Raw genomic sequence first — 13,897 nt, forward strand, 5'->3', positions numbered from 1 at the left:
ATACATATATAAATTATGTTCAACTGTATACAATATCTCAAATTAATAAAGCCTATCTAAATTAATACATGAATTGTATTATTTTTAATACACATAAGTATTGAATGATTGATAGGGAAAAAATGCACTTTATATTTCTCTACTGTCAAAATATTAATTTAAAATAAAAACAAAATCTTTTTTAATAAAGAATTAAATGTTAAAAAATAATTTTTGTAAACGAAAGAATCTAAAAAATAAAGAAATAATATAAAAACAGAAAACAAAATTAAATGTGTTCTGATTAATATTTTAAAAAAAAACTCCTATTAATCAATAAAAACAATAATTACATTAATTTAGTCTATATTTAAAATGGATTTTAATTAACACTCTCAAACTGAATGGATTCTCAATAATAAATATATTTAGTTTGTTAAATTAATTTTAAATGATGTAATATAAATTCTATTACTATCTTAATATTTCTATTTTACATTAATGTATATAATTAATTTTTATAAAAAATAATTAAATAAATTTTATTAATAATAATATTTTCAAAAAACATATTCTCATTTGAAATTTAAATTAATGCCAAAGAAAATAAAAACTTATATTTCATAAACAAACAAAATTAACAATTACATAAAATTAAATAACAATAATTCATAAAACAATGTACAAATATTCAAATTTCAAATATTCATGTAATTAAATGATTTGATTGAGGTATTGAAACTTCTAATATCTTCTCTTAACTTTGTTTGGTTTTTTTAATTAATACAATATTATTTATAATCTTTTTAATTATAAGATTAATATTTTATGTAAAATGTGACAAATAAACTATATCTATTTCATAACATTATGCTATGTATATGTAAAATGTAAAAAATAAAATATAATATTAAAAAAATTTATTTCCATTATGTAAAAATATTAATTTTAAATAAAAAATGTATTTTTTTATAAACAATTAAATGTTAAAAAATAAGAACTATGTACACATATTATTAAAACTTCTAATTTCTTCTCTTAATTTTTTTGGTTTTCTTAATTACTACAATATTATTTATAATCTTTTTAATTATAAGATTAATAATTTATGTAAAATGTGAGAAATAAACTATATCTATTTCATAATAACATTATGCTATGTGTATGTAAAATGTCAAAAAAAATAACATTAAAAAATTCTATTTCTGTAAAAATATTAATTTTAAATAAAAAAAATTATTTTTTATAAAAAATTAAATATTCATAAAATAATAACTATCTACACATATTATTAAAAAATCTAATTTCTTCTCTAAACTTTGTTTGGTTTTTTTAATTACTACAATATTTTTAATAATAATATATTTAAAAAACATATCCACATCTATAATTTCAATTCATGTCATAGAAACTAAATATTGATATTTCATCAAATTTTTTCCTTCACATTATAAACAACTTAACACAATAATTAATTTACTAATATAATTATTAAATTTCTCCTAAACATTGATATCTAAAATTATAAACTAATTAACATGAATAACAACTTTTAAATAATTTTAGGAAATTAAATTTCAAAAACAATAAACATCCAAACAGAGTTTAAAGAGAAATAAAACATACATTTAAAAAAAAATCACACATACCTCAAGAGAGCATAATAAAATCACAACTGAACTGGGAGGAAGAAGACCATCACAACACAATGCAACTGTCAGCAAGATCAAACCGTGCCTGAATTTTTTTTATTAAAAAATAAAAACAAAAATAAAAAAAAAAATCTGGAAAAACCATGAACATAACCAATTACCAGTTGCCTTCAAAATATCACCTAATCGATTATCCAAAGATTTAAGGGGGCATAATCGACTCTTCTTACCGTTATAAATCCAACATAATCGATTATGCTCCAGGATAATCGATTAAGTTCATATCTGCACAACCTCCATAATCAATTATGTTCAGACAAAAATAACATATAATCGATTATGTCACAAATATAATCGATTATCCATTATTATTTTAACTACATAATCGATTATGTAGTGCATTGTTTTTCAATGATAATTGGTTAGGCACGAAACTAAAGTCACAGAAACTTAACCTGAGGTCAGAGATGAAAAATCAAACTCACTCTCCTACCACTATGCTTACTCACGAGCCTCTCCAAGTCCCCTAAACCAATGCGAAAGTCTGTAGGGTGATTTGAATTTGTTATGTGTTTTCTTAGCTTCGTAGAAACATCTTATATATGTGCATGACCATTATGACGCGTCTACTCCCTCACCAACTCAATTATGCATTGAATTCACATTCAACTCTGGTCAAATAGATTATGTAAACCAAAGTCAGGAATCTCATGCGCATTTGCATTGTTGTGTCAGTATTGCACTGTTGCTACATGTCATGCAAAGCTCGCGTAATGGAAGTGTGTAAGATAAAGTCCAAAAATGTTTAGCAAAAGCAATGACACCATTGTCTTTCCTCAAATCCTATGTGGTTTTCATCTTAACCTACTTTCCTTTCTCTTCACTTATGAGAGCAACCTAAACATCCCATCTTTCCCTTCACTCACACCCTCACCTTCAACCTTTTAGAGAAGCCCCCATCTTTCCCCTCACCCTCAACCTTTTACACCGGTTAGAGTGTCATTTCCAAAAGCAAACACAAACACAACATTAGAGAAAAAGTATTAAATATACATTTTCTTTCTTTCTTTTTAATACCATGTTATTCATCTTACTTTTTTTTCTGTTAATTTTTTCTACCTTTTACATGTACATCCATCATTTTTCCTGTTCATGAATGTGGAATCTGGTAGTGATTTTCGTGTCTATATCATTAGTCATTTCTAAAACCATCTTCAGTACCGTGGTCGAAGCTCAGTCAATCACACTCGTACTTCTTGTGCGACGTAACAACGCCTTTCTCGGTGGCTTTTACAATCAATTGTGGCCCAAAATTTTTATGTATCAACATGCACTGTGTTGGTGCTTAAAATTAATGTTACGAGAAAAGTAATCATTGTACGACGAAGATAAAAGGAGGAAAAGAGAAAAATGTGTAATTAGATAGAAAAGAATAAATAAATTAATGTAATGACTACTGTTCCAAAAGGACACTTTTCTCTCCCAAGACTTGAAAATAAAACTTACAGAATTACCTTTAGATTATAATAGTAAAAAATGAGATTATAATAGTAAAAAATTTAATCAATGAAAGTGCTAAAGCTGCTCTGTGATGAGCTTCAAACCAGCCTTTGATGGCAATCCACAATATTTCTCCCTTAAAACCAAATCATCTTGGCAAGACCATGTCAGTCCTCGAGGAGAGCTCTTGGGCCACATGAACCTCTCAGAGAAGGGGTTTGCTAAACTCTGGCGAAATTGTTGCACTGTCTCGCACAGCAACCCCTGAAATAGTAGAAAATAACATCAAGAGTTAGGAAAATGAGATGTGTCCAGAGAATAGATTTTATATTCAATTGAAGAGAATACCTTTGCCATGGATTTTATTTTCAATGTAACATCATGACTAAGTAGGACAAGTTGTCCAACATTCTCCTTTGTTCTATATTGAAGAGCACAGTCAAGGATGTGATCTTCAACAGCAGGTGAAGAACATTTATTTGAGATCCTGAAACCAACAAACTGAGTCTGCGGAGAAGCAGAAAGGGTTGGAACTGTCAGCCCGCACTCCTCCATTGAGCTTTGGATATGAATCCACCACCTTGTTTTCTCCATGCATTCTTTAATCCACTCTAATGCCAAAGAAGCCTCTGAAGTTGTTCTAAAAAGTGTAAATTGTTGCTTCATACAGCCTAGTTCCCTTATGACTGACATCACAGATTGTTAGTGAGAGTAACTTCTGTGAAAAGCAACATCATTCCCATTCCAAACAAAGTACATTACAAGGCATATAATGATCTAAAACTCATTACCCGATCTTGGAATGATTAAACGAGTCCCCTTGAGACCTTGTAGAAGCTGCAGAGCTTTTCTTGACTCATTGTTCACAAGAGAAGCAGTGTCTACAACCATGTCCCAGCTCCTCTTTTGTTCTCTGCTAGTATGTTGCTGCAAACAAAACAAATGTAAGCGTATATGCTAATATGGAACTCTTGAGCCAGCCATTTATATGAATGGTAAATGAATATAGGTTGACTCACAGAAGGTGTAGTGCACTTGTTTGAGATCTTCCCACAAATACCGGCATTATCAGTACTTTCTGCAGCAGAAATAATCACTGAATTATGATTGTCTCCAGAGTTCATTAGTGATCGGAAGGGTATCCTTTCCACTCTTTTCTCTTTTAATTCCATCATATCTTGCTCATGAACCAAGTTGATAAGACATTTAAGAGGCTTTCTTTGTGACTTCCATTCTTGAGCTACTTTTATAGTCAAGTTCACTTTATTTGAAACATCGCTTGTGCTTTTGGCTGAATGAATGCTGGGACTAAAACAGCTCAAATTGGGTGACCTTTGTGACGTGGGAAGTTTAATTTCTTCTAGCTTACCTTTTTTCATGAGCTGCAAATTTAAGCTTAGGTTTTCCTTATTTGAAGTAATTTTTTTTTCTTCCACATCAAAAACAGAGGAAAGATCCTTTGGCATTGATTTATTTATGGCCTCCTTTACATTACTCTTTTTAACTTCAGTACCAACCTTAGATGTGCTCATAAATCTACGCTTTCTGGCTCCAATATGGGGAGCACTAGAACCCTTACACCTTCTTGACCAAATACTGCCAAAGGTTGAACTTTTCTCTGTTGATTCTACATGTTTTTCAAGGAACTCCCCTCCAGAGCATCCTGTCAGAGCAGTGAGAGATTGAGGGGTCTGGTTCTCGGCTGTAATGTTAAAGGCAACTTCCTGAAGCAATGAAGAATTTGGAGATTCTACATGAAATGACGTGGAGGAGATGCTTTTTGTACAAATTTTTCCATTATCTTCAGCTATTTCATCCACTGAGGTACCAGGTTCCTGACAGGATTTAGCATCTAGGGAAGCCTGTAACTTTGACTCCAACTCCTTGCCACACTTATCTTCTTTTTCTCCATCAGATATTGAATCCACAAGCACATCTTCAACAGTATTGATTGGTTGAAATTCGGAAACATGAATAACTTCCTCATCTAGCAAGGATGTGTTCTCAGGATTGATAGTTCGTGATTCCGTTTCTAAAATATCTTCAATCATTTCATTATCTCCTAGTGTGCATCCAAATTCAGATTCTGTGGGTATTAGAGTTACTACAGGTAAGCTCTTTTCATTAAAAGATGCAGGAAAGCTTTTAATACAGTTGTTTCCATTATCTTCAACTATTTCCTCACGAGAGTACCCTTCCTCACGGAAAGATTTTCCATTCTGATCCTGCAACTTTGACGTGTACTGTTCCTTGCATTCATCTTGTTTTTCTCCATCACGTATTGAATCCATAGAAACTTCTTCAACAACTTCCATTATATGAAATACAGTATCAGGAATATCTTTGTCAACTATCAAACACATGTTCGCAGAATTGGAAGTTCTTCGTCCAGAAGTGAGAATATTTCCAACCTTGTCATTATCCCCATGCGTGAATTCAAACTCAGATTCTGTAAGTATTGAAGCCACTGCAGCAACATCTTTTACATCAAAAGATGAAGGACCAATATTTGTAGGCAAGCTGGACCAGTGAATTTCACCTTGTTTTTCTCCTTCAGGTATTGAATCCACAGAAATTTCTTCAACAACTTCCATTTGATGAAATTCAGAATCTGGAAGATCTTTCTCAACTATCAAACACGTGTTCTCAGAATTGAAAATTCTTGGTCCAGTTGTTAAAATATCTTCAACCTTGTCAGTATCTTCATGTGTGCATCCAGAATCAGATTCTGTAGGTATTACAGCCACTGCAACAACATCCCTTTCATCAAAAGTCGCAGGAGGATCAATATCTGTAGACAAGCTGGACCAAAGCATTTTCAAAGAAGGTTGTTGTTTTGTGAAAGTATCATGTTGGGCTTGAAATTGCTGCATTTTGGTCCCGTGAACCGCTTCCACAACAGGCAGACATAAGTTCTGTGTGAAATACTCTCTCAATGTGCAAAGCAAATTAGTTTCTCCAGGCATCTCCACTTTCGGACAAGCTTCAATTTTCTCAGTGTAATCGAATTCATCAACTGGTTTTGCATAAGGGGGTGATTGTATATGTGGGGGTGATAAAACACTATTTTGACGGTCACAATGTATATTTTCACCACCAGAGTGTGTAGGAAAACACAATGTTTCAGTTCCATTGATAACTCCCAATCCCTTATCTTCAGAATGGCTCTTGCTCTCTTCATCACAACAAAGAGAAACCATGTCTTCAGCCTCCGGAATCTCTTCTTCCACAGTATATTCCAAATTCTCATCCTGCATACCCAACTAAAGTAGAGAAAAATCAAAGAAAACACACAAACAAAATATATAACATTTTAAAAAACAAAATGCCCAGAATAAATAAAGCAAACTATTCCTCCTCAAGCTAGTAGACATCAATTTACCAAACCAAACTTCTGCGTTCCTTAAAGCCGTCTCAATTCAAAATCCTTAGTAATTCCCAAAATTCCAAACAAACTAAAAAGAAAAACAACTTACGGACACCTGACATGCATTCTACGCTATAAACATTTAACATAGTCCTTACAATTACCTCTATTGTTAGTTCTTATACGAGAAAATTATAATTTGTAGTCCCTTTTACACGTATAGAAGCTAATTTTTGGTTTTTAATGCTAATATAATATCATAGAAAACTTTCAAACAGCATAAAATTAACGAGTACAAAAAACTTTCTCATAAACCGCAAAATAACTCCAGGGAATTAGACTTCATATAAATGAAAGTAAAACTTAAAAAGACGATAATTCTAGGCTAAGTGAATAGTTTTACCGAAAAGTAAAAAGAAAAAAGTACCTTGATTATCTCTTCTTGTTCATGTTCTTTTTGTTGTTGATGGGGCAAAAAGACATTCAATTGGGTAAGAGGGACCCAGCTGAGACGATAAAGCCTAGTAGAAACCCCTACAGTGAAGGTGTCACCTTCCTTCAATTCCACCCTCACCCCGGGCTCCAGCTTCATCCCACGCACCCACGTACCATGCACTGCCCGCACAGAATCAAAACCCATCAAGATTCAAAGCAAGAACAAAGAGAAAAGAAAAAGAACAAAAAACGATTCGTTTAACTGGTATCGCACCAGAAGCCAAATCAACGAGAGAAAGAGTGAGGGAAGAAGGGTTGGAGCAAATCCTGAGGTGGAAACGGCTCACGCTGGGGTGCATGAGGACGATGTTGCAGTCAGGGTGTCGCCCAATCAGGACCGTCTGATCTTCGTTGTTGGCGTCGTGTACGAGGAGGATATTCTTGAGAACGGCGTTGTTCTTGAGCACCGTTAAAACTGGGAACTTTGCATGCTTTTCTTGTTCTGGGTTATTGTTAATGTTACTCATTTGTGTCATCATGGCAATGTCAGCCATTGAAGAAGAAGAAGATCCCTTTTTCTAAAGCCTGAAACTTGGAAGTGAGTAGTGATAACAAGAGTTATATTTTTTGAATATTTGAAGACAGTGTTGTGTCCAACGGCTATCTTTTTTTTCTCAGCGTTACAATTGCCTTGAAATGGTATCTTTTTAAATTAGTTATATCTTTTTAATGTATTGTATTTACAATAATAATTTACATTTAGAAGTTAATTATTTTAATCATTGATTATTTTAAAAGAAGAGAGAAATAGGAATTCAGTTTCAAATGCAGAAATGTTGAATTGAAGGAGTGAAAATATTTTTAATTGTGAGTTTTAATTTATAAAAATAAATATATTTCCAATATTAAAGTTTTTCCGCAGTGAACTTTAAACTGCGACTGGAATGAAAACTAAAGTTGTGTTATATATTTTGTGATTTATTCAGATAAAAATAGAAGAATAATGAAACTTAATGGGTTAATCATGTTTCATTCCACCACAACAAAATAACAACTCAATCAGTAATCACCTAATGATTCAATAATCACCTAATTTCATTATAAGGAATGAATTTTGTTGATGAATAATTTCTTATTCTTCCTCCCAATTTAACATGCAATCCATAGAAATAAAAAATTAAAATTATGAAAAAATTTCAACAGAGTCTCCATGGGAAGCAAGCTTTTTTATTGGACAATGTGCCTTAGTGTTGAAGTTGGTTACTGTTTTCTAATCTTGTACTGTAAAATGACTGATGCAATCTACTGCCTACTACAGAATTATGAACAATAATAGTGGTAGCTATTATAAAAAAAAAGGTTTAATTAGTGTAGCAGTTTTGTAGAACTTCTTTTTCTGCACACAAAAAAGAAAGAAACATGCAAGCAATGTATATGGGAGGTTGTTTATTGATCACTATTGTTTTCACCATAGTTTTTTTTAACAAGTTGTGACTGAATCAGTGAATATTTTTTGCTTTTGGTTTTCACATGAAAGGTGTTACAACTAATGCTAGCTTTAGAGTGCCATGACAGTGACACACCTCATTTGCATGAGGAGTAAAGTATTTTTCTTGAAACTGGTGATATAAAATGGAAACTGAAGAATTTACATTTTTGCTTTTTTTAAATGTTTTTTTACAATAAAATTTATATTTTATTAGTTTGTCAAAGCATTCCAAACTGTCATATTCAAATTCACTCAACAGCAAATAATAGAATCAAAAGTGATTAAATTATTCTATAACTGCCTGAATTTAATTCTTCTGCATTTATGTTTAGTAATTAAAGATTCCTTCAAAATAAATAAAAATAACTAGTTATAAAAGTTGATTTAAAAAAAATGTCGATACAAATAAACTTTTTAAAATGTCACTGGGTCATATAATCCCATTCATCAAATCCTATTTATTAGGGTCTTTGATACGTATAAGTATAGGAATACTAACTAAAAGGTAAAAACAAATACTCGGTTTAATCTTTGTTACAACAATACACTTTTAAGCGTGTTTTATAAATAATAAAAATAGGTAAATTTATTAACTTTATTAACTTTTAAAATAATGTTTCTAATTTACTTATTTTGTTTTTATTAATTATTATGGGTAGGGTGACCCAGTTTGGCTAAATAAAGTTATAATAATTTGTATAAGGTAGGGCTATGGTAGAAAATACCAAAATAGTATATGATAATTTGAGTACTAGGAGTATATATGAAATACCTATTTATTAATTCTTTACTTATTGAAAAAAAAGATGGGTGGGATGAAGACATTAAACACCACAACCATTATGATTTTTTTTTGGAGAATGATGCATTTTAGTTTGTTTAACATAAATATAGAAAAAAAAATATTACGTTTGGACAAGTTGTGTCTTGTTTGCATGATTTTATTTTACTTCAGATTTTTGTCAACAAAAAATTGTCATTTATGACAACTTGTTGAAATTGTCATGACAACTTGTTGAAATTGTATGGATTCTTCACAACTTTGTTCCATTTTTAAATTAAGGTTTAAGTAAAATTATATCATAACATGATTTTCGTGTAAAAGTAATATAACTAAAGTCGTGTCACTTATGAAATTGTGTTATGTCCCTTCAACTTTTGTGTTATACGGTTCTAATAAAAGTCGTTAATAACTAAAATCTAAAATGAATTCGTATATCTTGATACAACTTCTTCATAATAAAATCGTTTCCACAAATATGACTTGTCCAAAAATATAATAATTTCTTTTTGCATGGATCACCAACTTCACATGCAAAAATCTCTTGAAAAGACATATTATGCATGGATTAGTAACACATGTTACTCTTAGTTGAACACACCACTATAGACAAATATAATTTTTTAAATTTTGCACCAACATGTTTAAATGGAAGAATAATTGTTATAAATGAGAAACTTAACGTATTTAATTGTTGAATATTTTTTACTAATAACATTTATCCTAAGATATTCTTTGAACTACACAATTGAAAAACTAAAATTGAAATCTTCCCCAATATTTGTTATTGTGTTGAAACTACATGCAAAAACACAAGAGTTGAAAAGGTGTGAGCACACTAACTTCACATAGAATAATGTAAATACATCCTAAAAAATAAACCTTTAATTTTTTTATTAAATAATAATTCCAAAACACTCATAAAAAAATCATTAAATAGAAATTAATTTTTGAGACCAAAATAATTAGTTACTATTTGATTAAACTAAAGACCATTTTATATAAAAAAAAATAGTTTCTATTATTAATAAAACATTATAAAATAGTTTATAAATTAGTATCTAACCATTAGCTATCAAGATTTTAGCTACTTACTACTTTATATTCTAAATTAATCTCTATTAGTCTTTTAGAGACTAATTTAGAATCTAAAATATTAGTAGTTAAAACTTAGGTAACTAATTTAGAAATTATTTTTAAAAAATTTATTAATAATAAAACCATGAATAATGTTTTAGTCTCTAAATTAGTATCTAACTTAGTCAATCTAATTATTTTTATCTCTAAATTTAATTACTATTTAATGATTTTCTTGTAGTGATAGTTCACCATCTTAGTAAAAGAAAATAAGTAAAAATTATTAAATATTATATAAAAAATGTCTCATAAAAAGATCATTTATACCTTTTGTGGTAAAAAAAGTAATTTATGAAACTTAAAAAAAATCTAAAGCCTAAACTTGAAAACTCTATGTATATTATATTTTTCATTATTTTTTTCTAGAAAACTTAAGTTTTTTCTGTTTTAAAAAAAATTATTTAATTAATTATATTAAAATATAATCAATTATCTTACTTGTACATACTAATACTTTTACGAATAATTTATTATTTTATGTTGTACCTCATTACATGAGTGCGATAATTGATTACTTTAAAATAATAATTAATTATTTGGAACTTGATTCTAATACAAAATTTCATTAATAATTAATTCGATTAAGATGTTTAGGTTGAATTTTTATTGATTCAATGAACCGTTTGACTATACCAAAAATCCATTTAAACACAAACCAATTAAGAAAATAAATAATTAGTTACGATATTAAATTAAATACTATAAAATTATTAATATCTAAATTAATTTATATTTTCAATAAATATTTTCTTTAATTAATTATTAATGTTTTAGCTATTAGTGATTAAACTTATTAATAATGTAAGGGTAAAACTTTGAGAATTATAGTATAGTATCACTTGATTTTTGCTACCTTCAAATGACAAAAGTTAATTAAATTACATTTATAGATATTAAGTTATATTTTTTTTATGTGTAATAATAATTTGAAAAGGATGATGTTATCCTCACTAACATATAAGAACAAATTGTTGACAAAAAATTGCTAAAAAACAAATTTGAATTGAGATAACATTTTTTTCACATGAGGTGATTTACAACAAGTGATCAAATGTATATATTTGGTGCTTTAACCTTAAAAAGCATTACACAAAAGAGGAAATCCTTAGGTAAAATCATCTTATCTCACCATCTTTCTATCCAAAATTTTGAGGCCTTTCTCTTAATAAATATAAAAAAAAAAATATTTATTTGGCAAATACAGCTTTTCCTTTTTTTTCCTTTGGCAATGAGTAGTCACAATATGAGAAGCTAACTGGATTTGATATGGTGAGATCCAGATAGATATAAAGAGATACATATTTAGCATTTGATAATGACAACTCTCTGTGTAAAGAACCAATAATATAACAAATCATGCACTTCCAATCATTAGAACAAAATTCAACACCACTGCATGTATATTTTTTATCACGTTGCCATCACATTATTAAATTTTAATTAATTATCTATTTTGGAATTTAAGTTTTAAGGCTTAAGGATATATATAGTTCTAACGAAGATAATGTCTCAAAGTGAAAGTGATATTTATAATTTATTGTGAAGGACCAATTAAAAATATTACAGATTGCTTATAAATAGAGGTCATGGGTTCATATATTAATTAGTGCATGTTTAGATTGTAGGATTGTGGTTTAACTGATTTTATAGAAACATTTTCTTTATTAATTTTCTATTGAAGTGCATTAAAATTACCATTACCTATGTTTACATGGAATCTAAAACACTTTTATCTTTACTTTCTCAAGAAAACATTTTACTTATCCCTTATAGAAAATAATTACAGGACCCCTTCCCATCTACATTAATGTAGTTTTATTTCAAGTTATAAATATGAAAATTCTATCTCAAGAACACAAATTTTGGTGTCCACTTCAACTAAGTGTTTTTAAGTAGTAAAATTGGACCAAGGTTGATTTCGGCCAGTCGATCGAAGCGGGCGGCACAACTGTTAAAAGATAACACATAACACATGTATTCTAAGATGAGTTTAATAAAAACAAAAATATCGTGTAGAAGAAAAGGGTAAAAACTCGTTTGATTCTGATTTTCTATGAAAGTGTAGCCTATTAGAAAAAAAAGTAGTAAAATTTATAAATGATTATTAAAATTACTTTTAGAGAGCCTGTTTAGGAAAATTACTTTTTTATTTGTATTTTCAGAAAATTTTAAATAATAATTAAAAGTAAATCATGAAATAGAAACAAATTTTAGAATTAAAAAATAATTAGTTGTTATAGTACAGACCATTTTAGAAACTAAAAAAACTTTTGGATTCTAAATTAGTTTATATTATTGTTAAATGATTTCTAAATTGGTATCTAATTAGCTACCAAAGTTTTTGCTACCAAATTTAAAATCTAAATAATTGGTAGTTAAAACCTTGGTAGCTAATTAGATACAAATTTAAAAATTATTTAATAATAATAGAAACTAATTTAAAAACCAAAAATTTGTTTAGTCTCTAAAATGGTATCTAATTTAGTTACTATAACAATTAATTATTTTTATTTTTAAAATTGGTTTTTATTTCATGATTTTTTTTAAATGAAAGGATTAAATGAAAGAAAAGCATAAACTAAAAGGTGTAATGTAATAATGGATAAATAGCGAAAAAAATATTATAGGAACATGTTATGAAAAAATGTATATAAAAATAATATTTAACTCAACAAAATTTGTTAAAACCATAGGAACTGTTTTAGGTAAAAGGAGAATTGTACACCATTTTTTACCATGGGGATTAATTTAGTTCCTAATAAGCGATTTTATGGAGTAATGTGTATCCCTATATATACTGAACTTATTAGAAAATATAATTATTTTGTTATTGCTAACCTAATATCTGAACCTAGGTTGGCTTGTGAATACAGAAGATTCAGCTTCTCTAGGAGAAAATGCTGACTATTTCATTGCTTCAAATGGCTAAAAATCTTGTGTTTCTTTTTCCCTGACACACTAGAGATTCCATTGTAACATAGAGAGTGTGTTTGCAACTACTCCTCATGGGTCACGATCTCCCATGGAGATAGCAGATTGTGATTTACAAGCTATAATAAATGCAACTTTTATGGTGTTTTTCAGCAGCTACAGTACAGTGGAAACGATGAAAAGAAAGTGTTGCTATCTATATTGCCATGCTCATCATCAACACATGTCAATGGAATTAATCAGAATGGGAGGTTTATAACACAGATCATTTTCTCTTCTGCAGAAATTAACATCAGACAAATACCAAAAATGGCTTAATACATATATTTCAGAAGATATGAAGTGCTGAATGTGGGTGCTGTTGCAAAAATGAATGCTTAGAATGTAGTAATTGATTCAACGCGAAGAACCAAAGTCCAAAATAGCGTACATGCTACGTTCATAGCTAGGTATAGGAGCTTCTGGAATCAATTTCGTGTTCATTTGGGTTATATGTTATACGGCTGCAGAAGAATTTTCAACTTTTACTTCCATATTTTTACTATTTTTTAATAATTAGTCAGTTATTTTATTATTACGTGTTAAAATGTAAGCCACAGTTCATCCTTTAAATATGTGGCCATGCT

At 29.1% G+C, this 13,897-nt stretch overlaps 1 protein-coding gene across 1 annotated transcript; it reads right to left on the bottom strand.

The window, feature by feature from the left end:
* Positions 1-3,049: 3,049 nt before the first annotated feature.
* On the bottom strand, positions 3,050-7,543 carry LOC137828904 (FHA domain-containing protein PS1-like). Its single transcript, XM_068635651.1, has 6 exons — positions 7,208-7,543; positions 6,926-7,113; positions 4,151-6,394; positions 3,923-4,058; positions 3,480-3,817; positions 3,050-3,395 (listed from the first exon to the last, which is right to left on the bottom strand). Exons 1-6 carry the CDS (start codon positions 7,485-7,487, stop codon positions 3,207-3,209), a joined length of 3,375 nt encoding a protein of 1,124 aa, XP_068491752.1. The 5' UTR covers positions 7,488-7,543; the 3' UTR covers positions 3,050-3,206.
* Between the last annotated feature and the right edge of the window lie 6,354 nt (positions 7,544-13,897).

Source organism: Phaseolus vulgaris, chromosome 7 (genome assembly GCF_000499845.2).
Source record: "Phaseolus vulgaris cultivar G19833 chromosome 7, P. vulgaris v2.0, whole genome shotgun sequence".
Classification (NCBI taxonomy): Eukaryota; Viridiplantae; Streptophyta; class Magnoliopsida; order Fabales; family Fabaceae; genus Phaseolus; species Phaseolus vulgaris.

Excerpts from the sequence above, each read along its gene's own strand:
- LOC137828904 (XM_068635651.1), bottom strand. The coding sequence starts at position 7,487 with ATGGCTGACATTGCCATGATGACACAAATGAGTAACATTAACAATAAC. Across the intron at positions 4,059-4,150 it reads ACAAGTGCACTACACCTTCT|CAACATACTAGCAGAGAACA; the intron begins GTGAGTCAACCT and ends TTTTGTTTGCAG. Across the intron at positions 3,396-3,479 it reads AAATAAAATCCATGGCAAAG|GGGTTGCTGTGCGAGACAGT; the intron begins GTATTCTCTTCA and ends CTACTATTTCAG.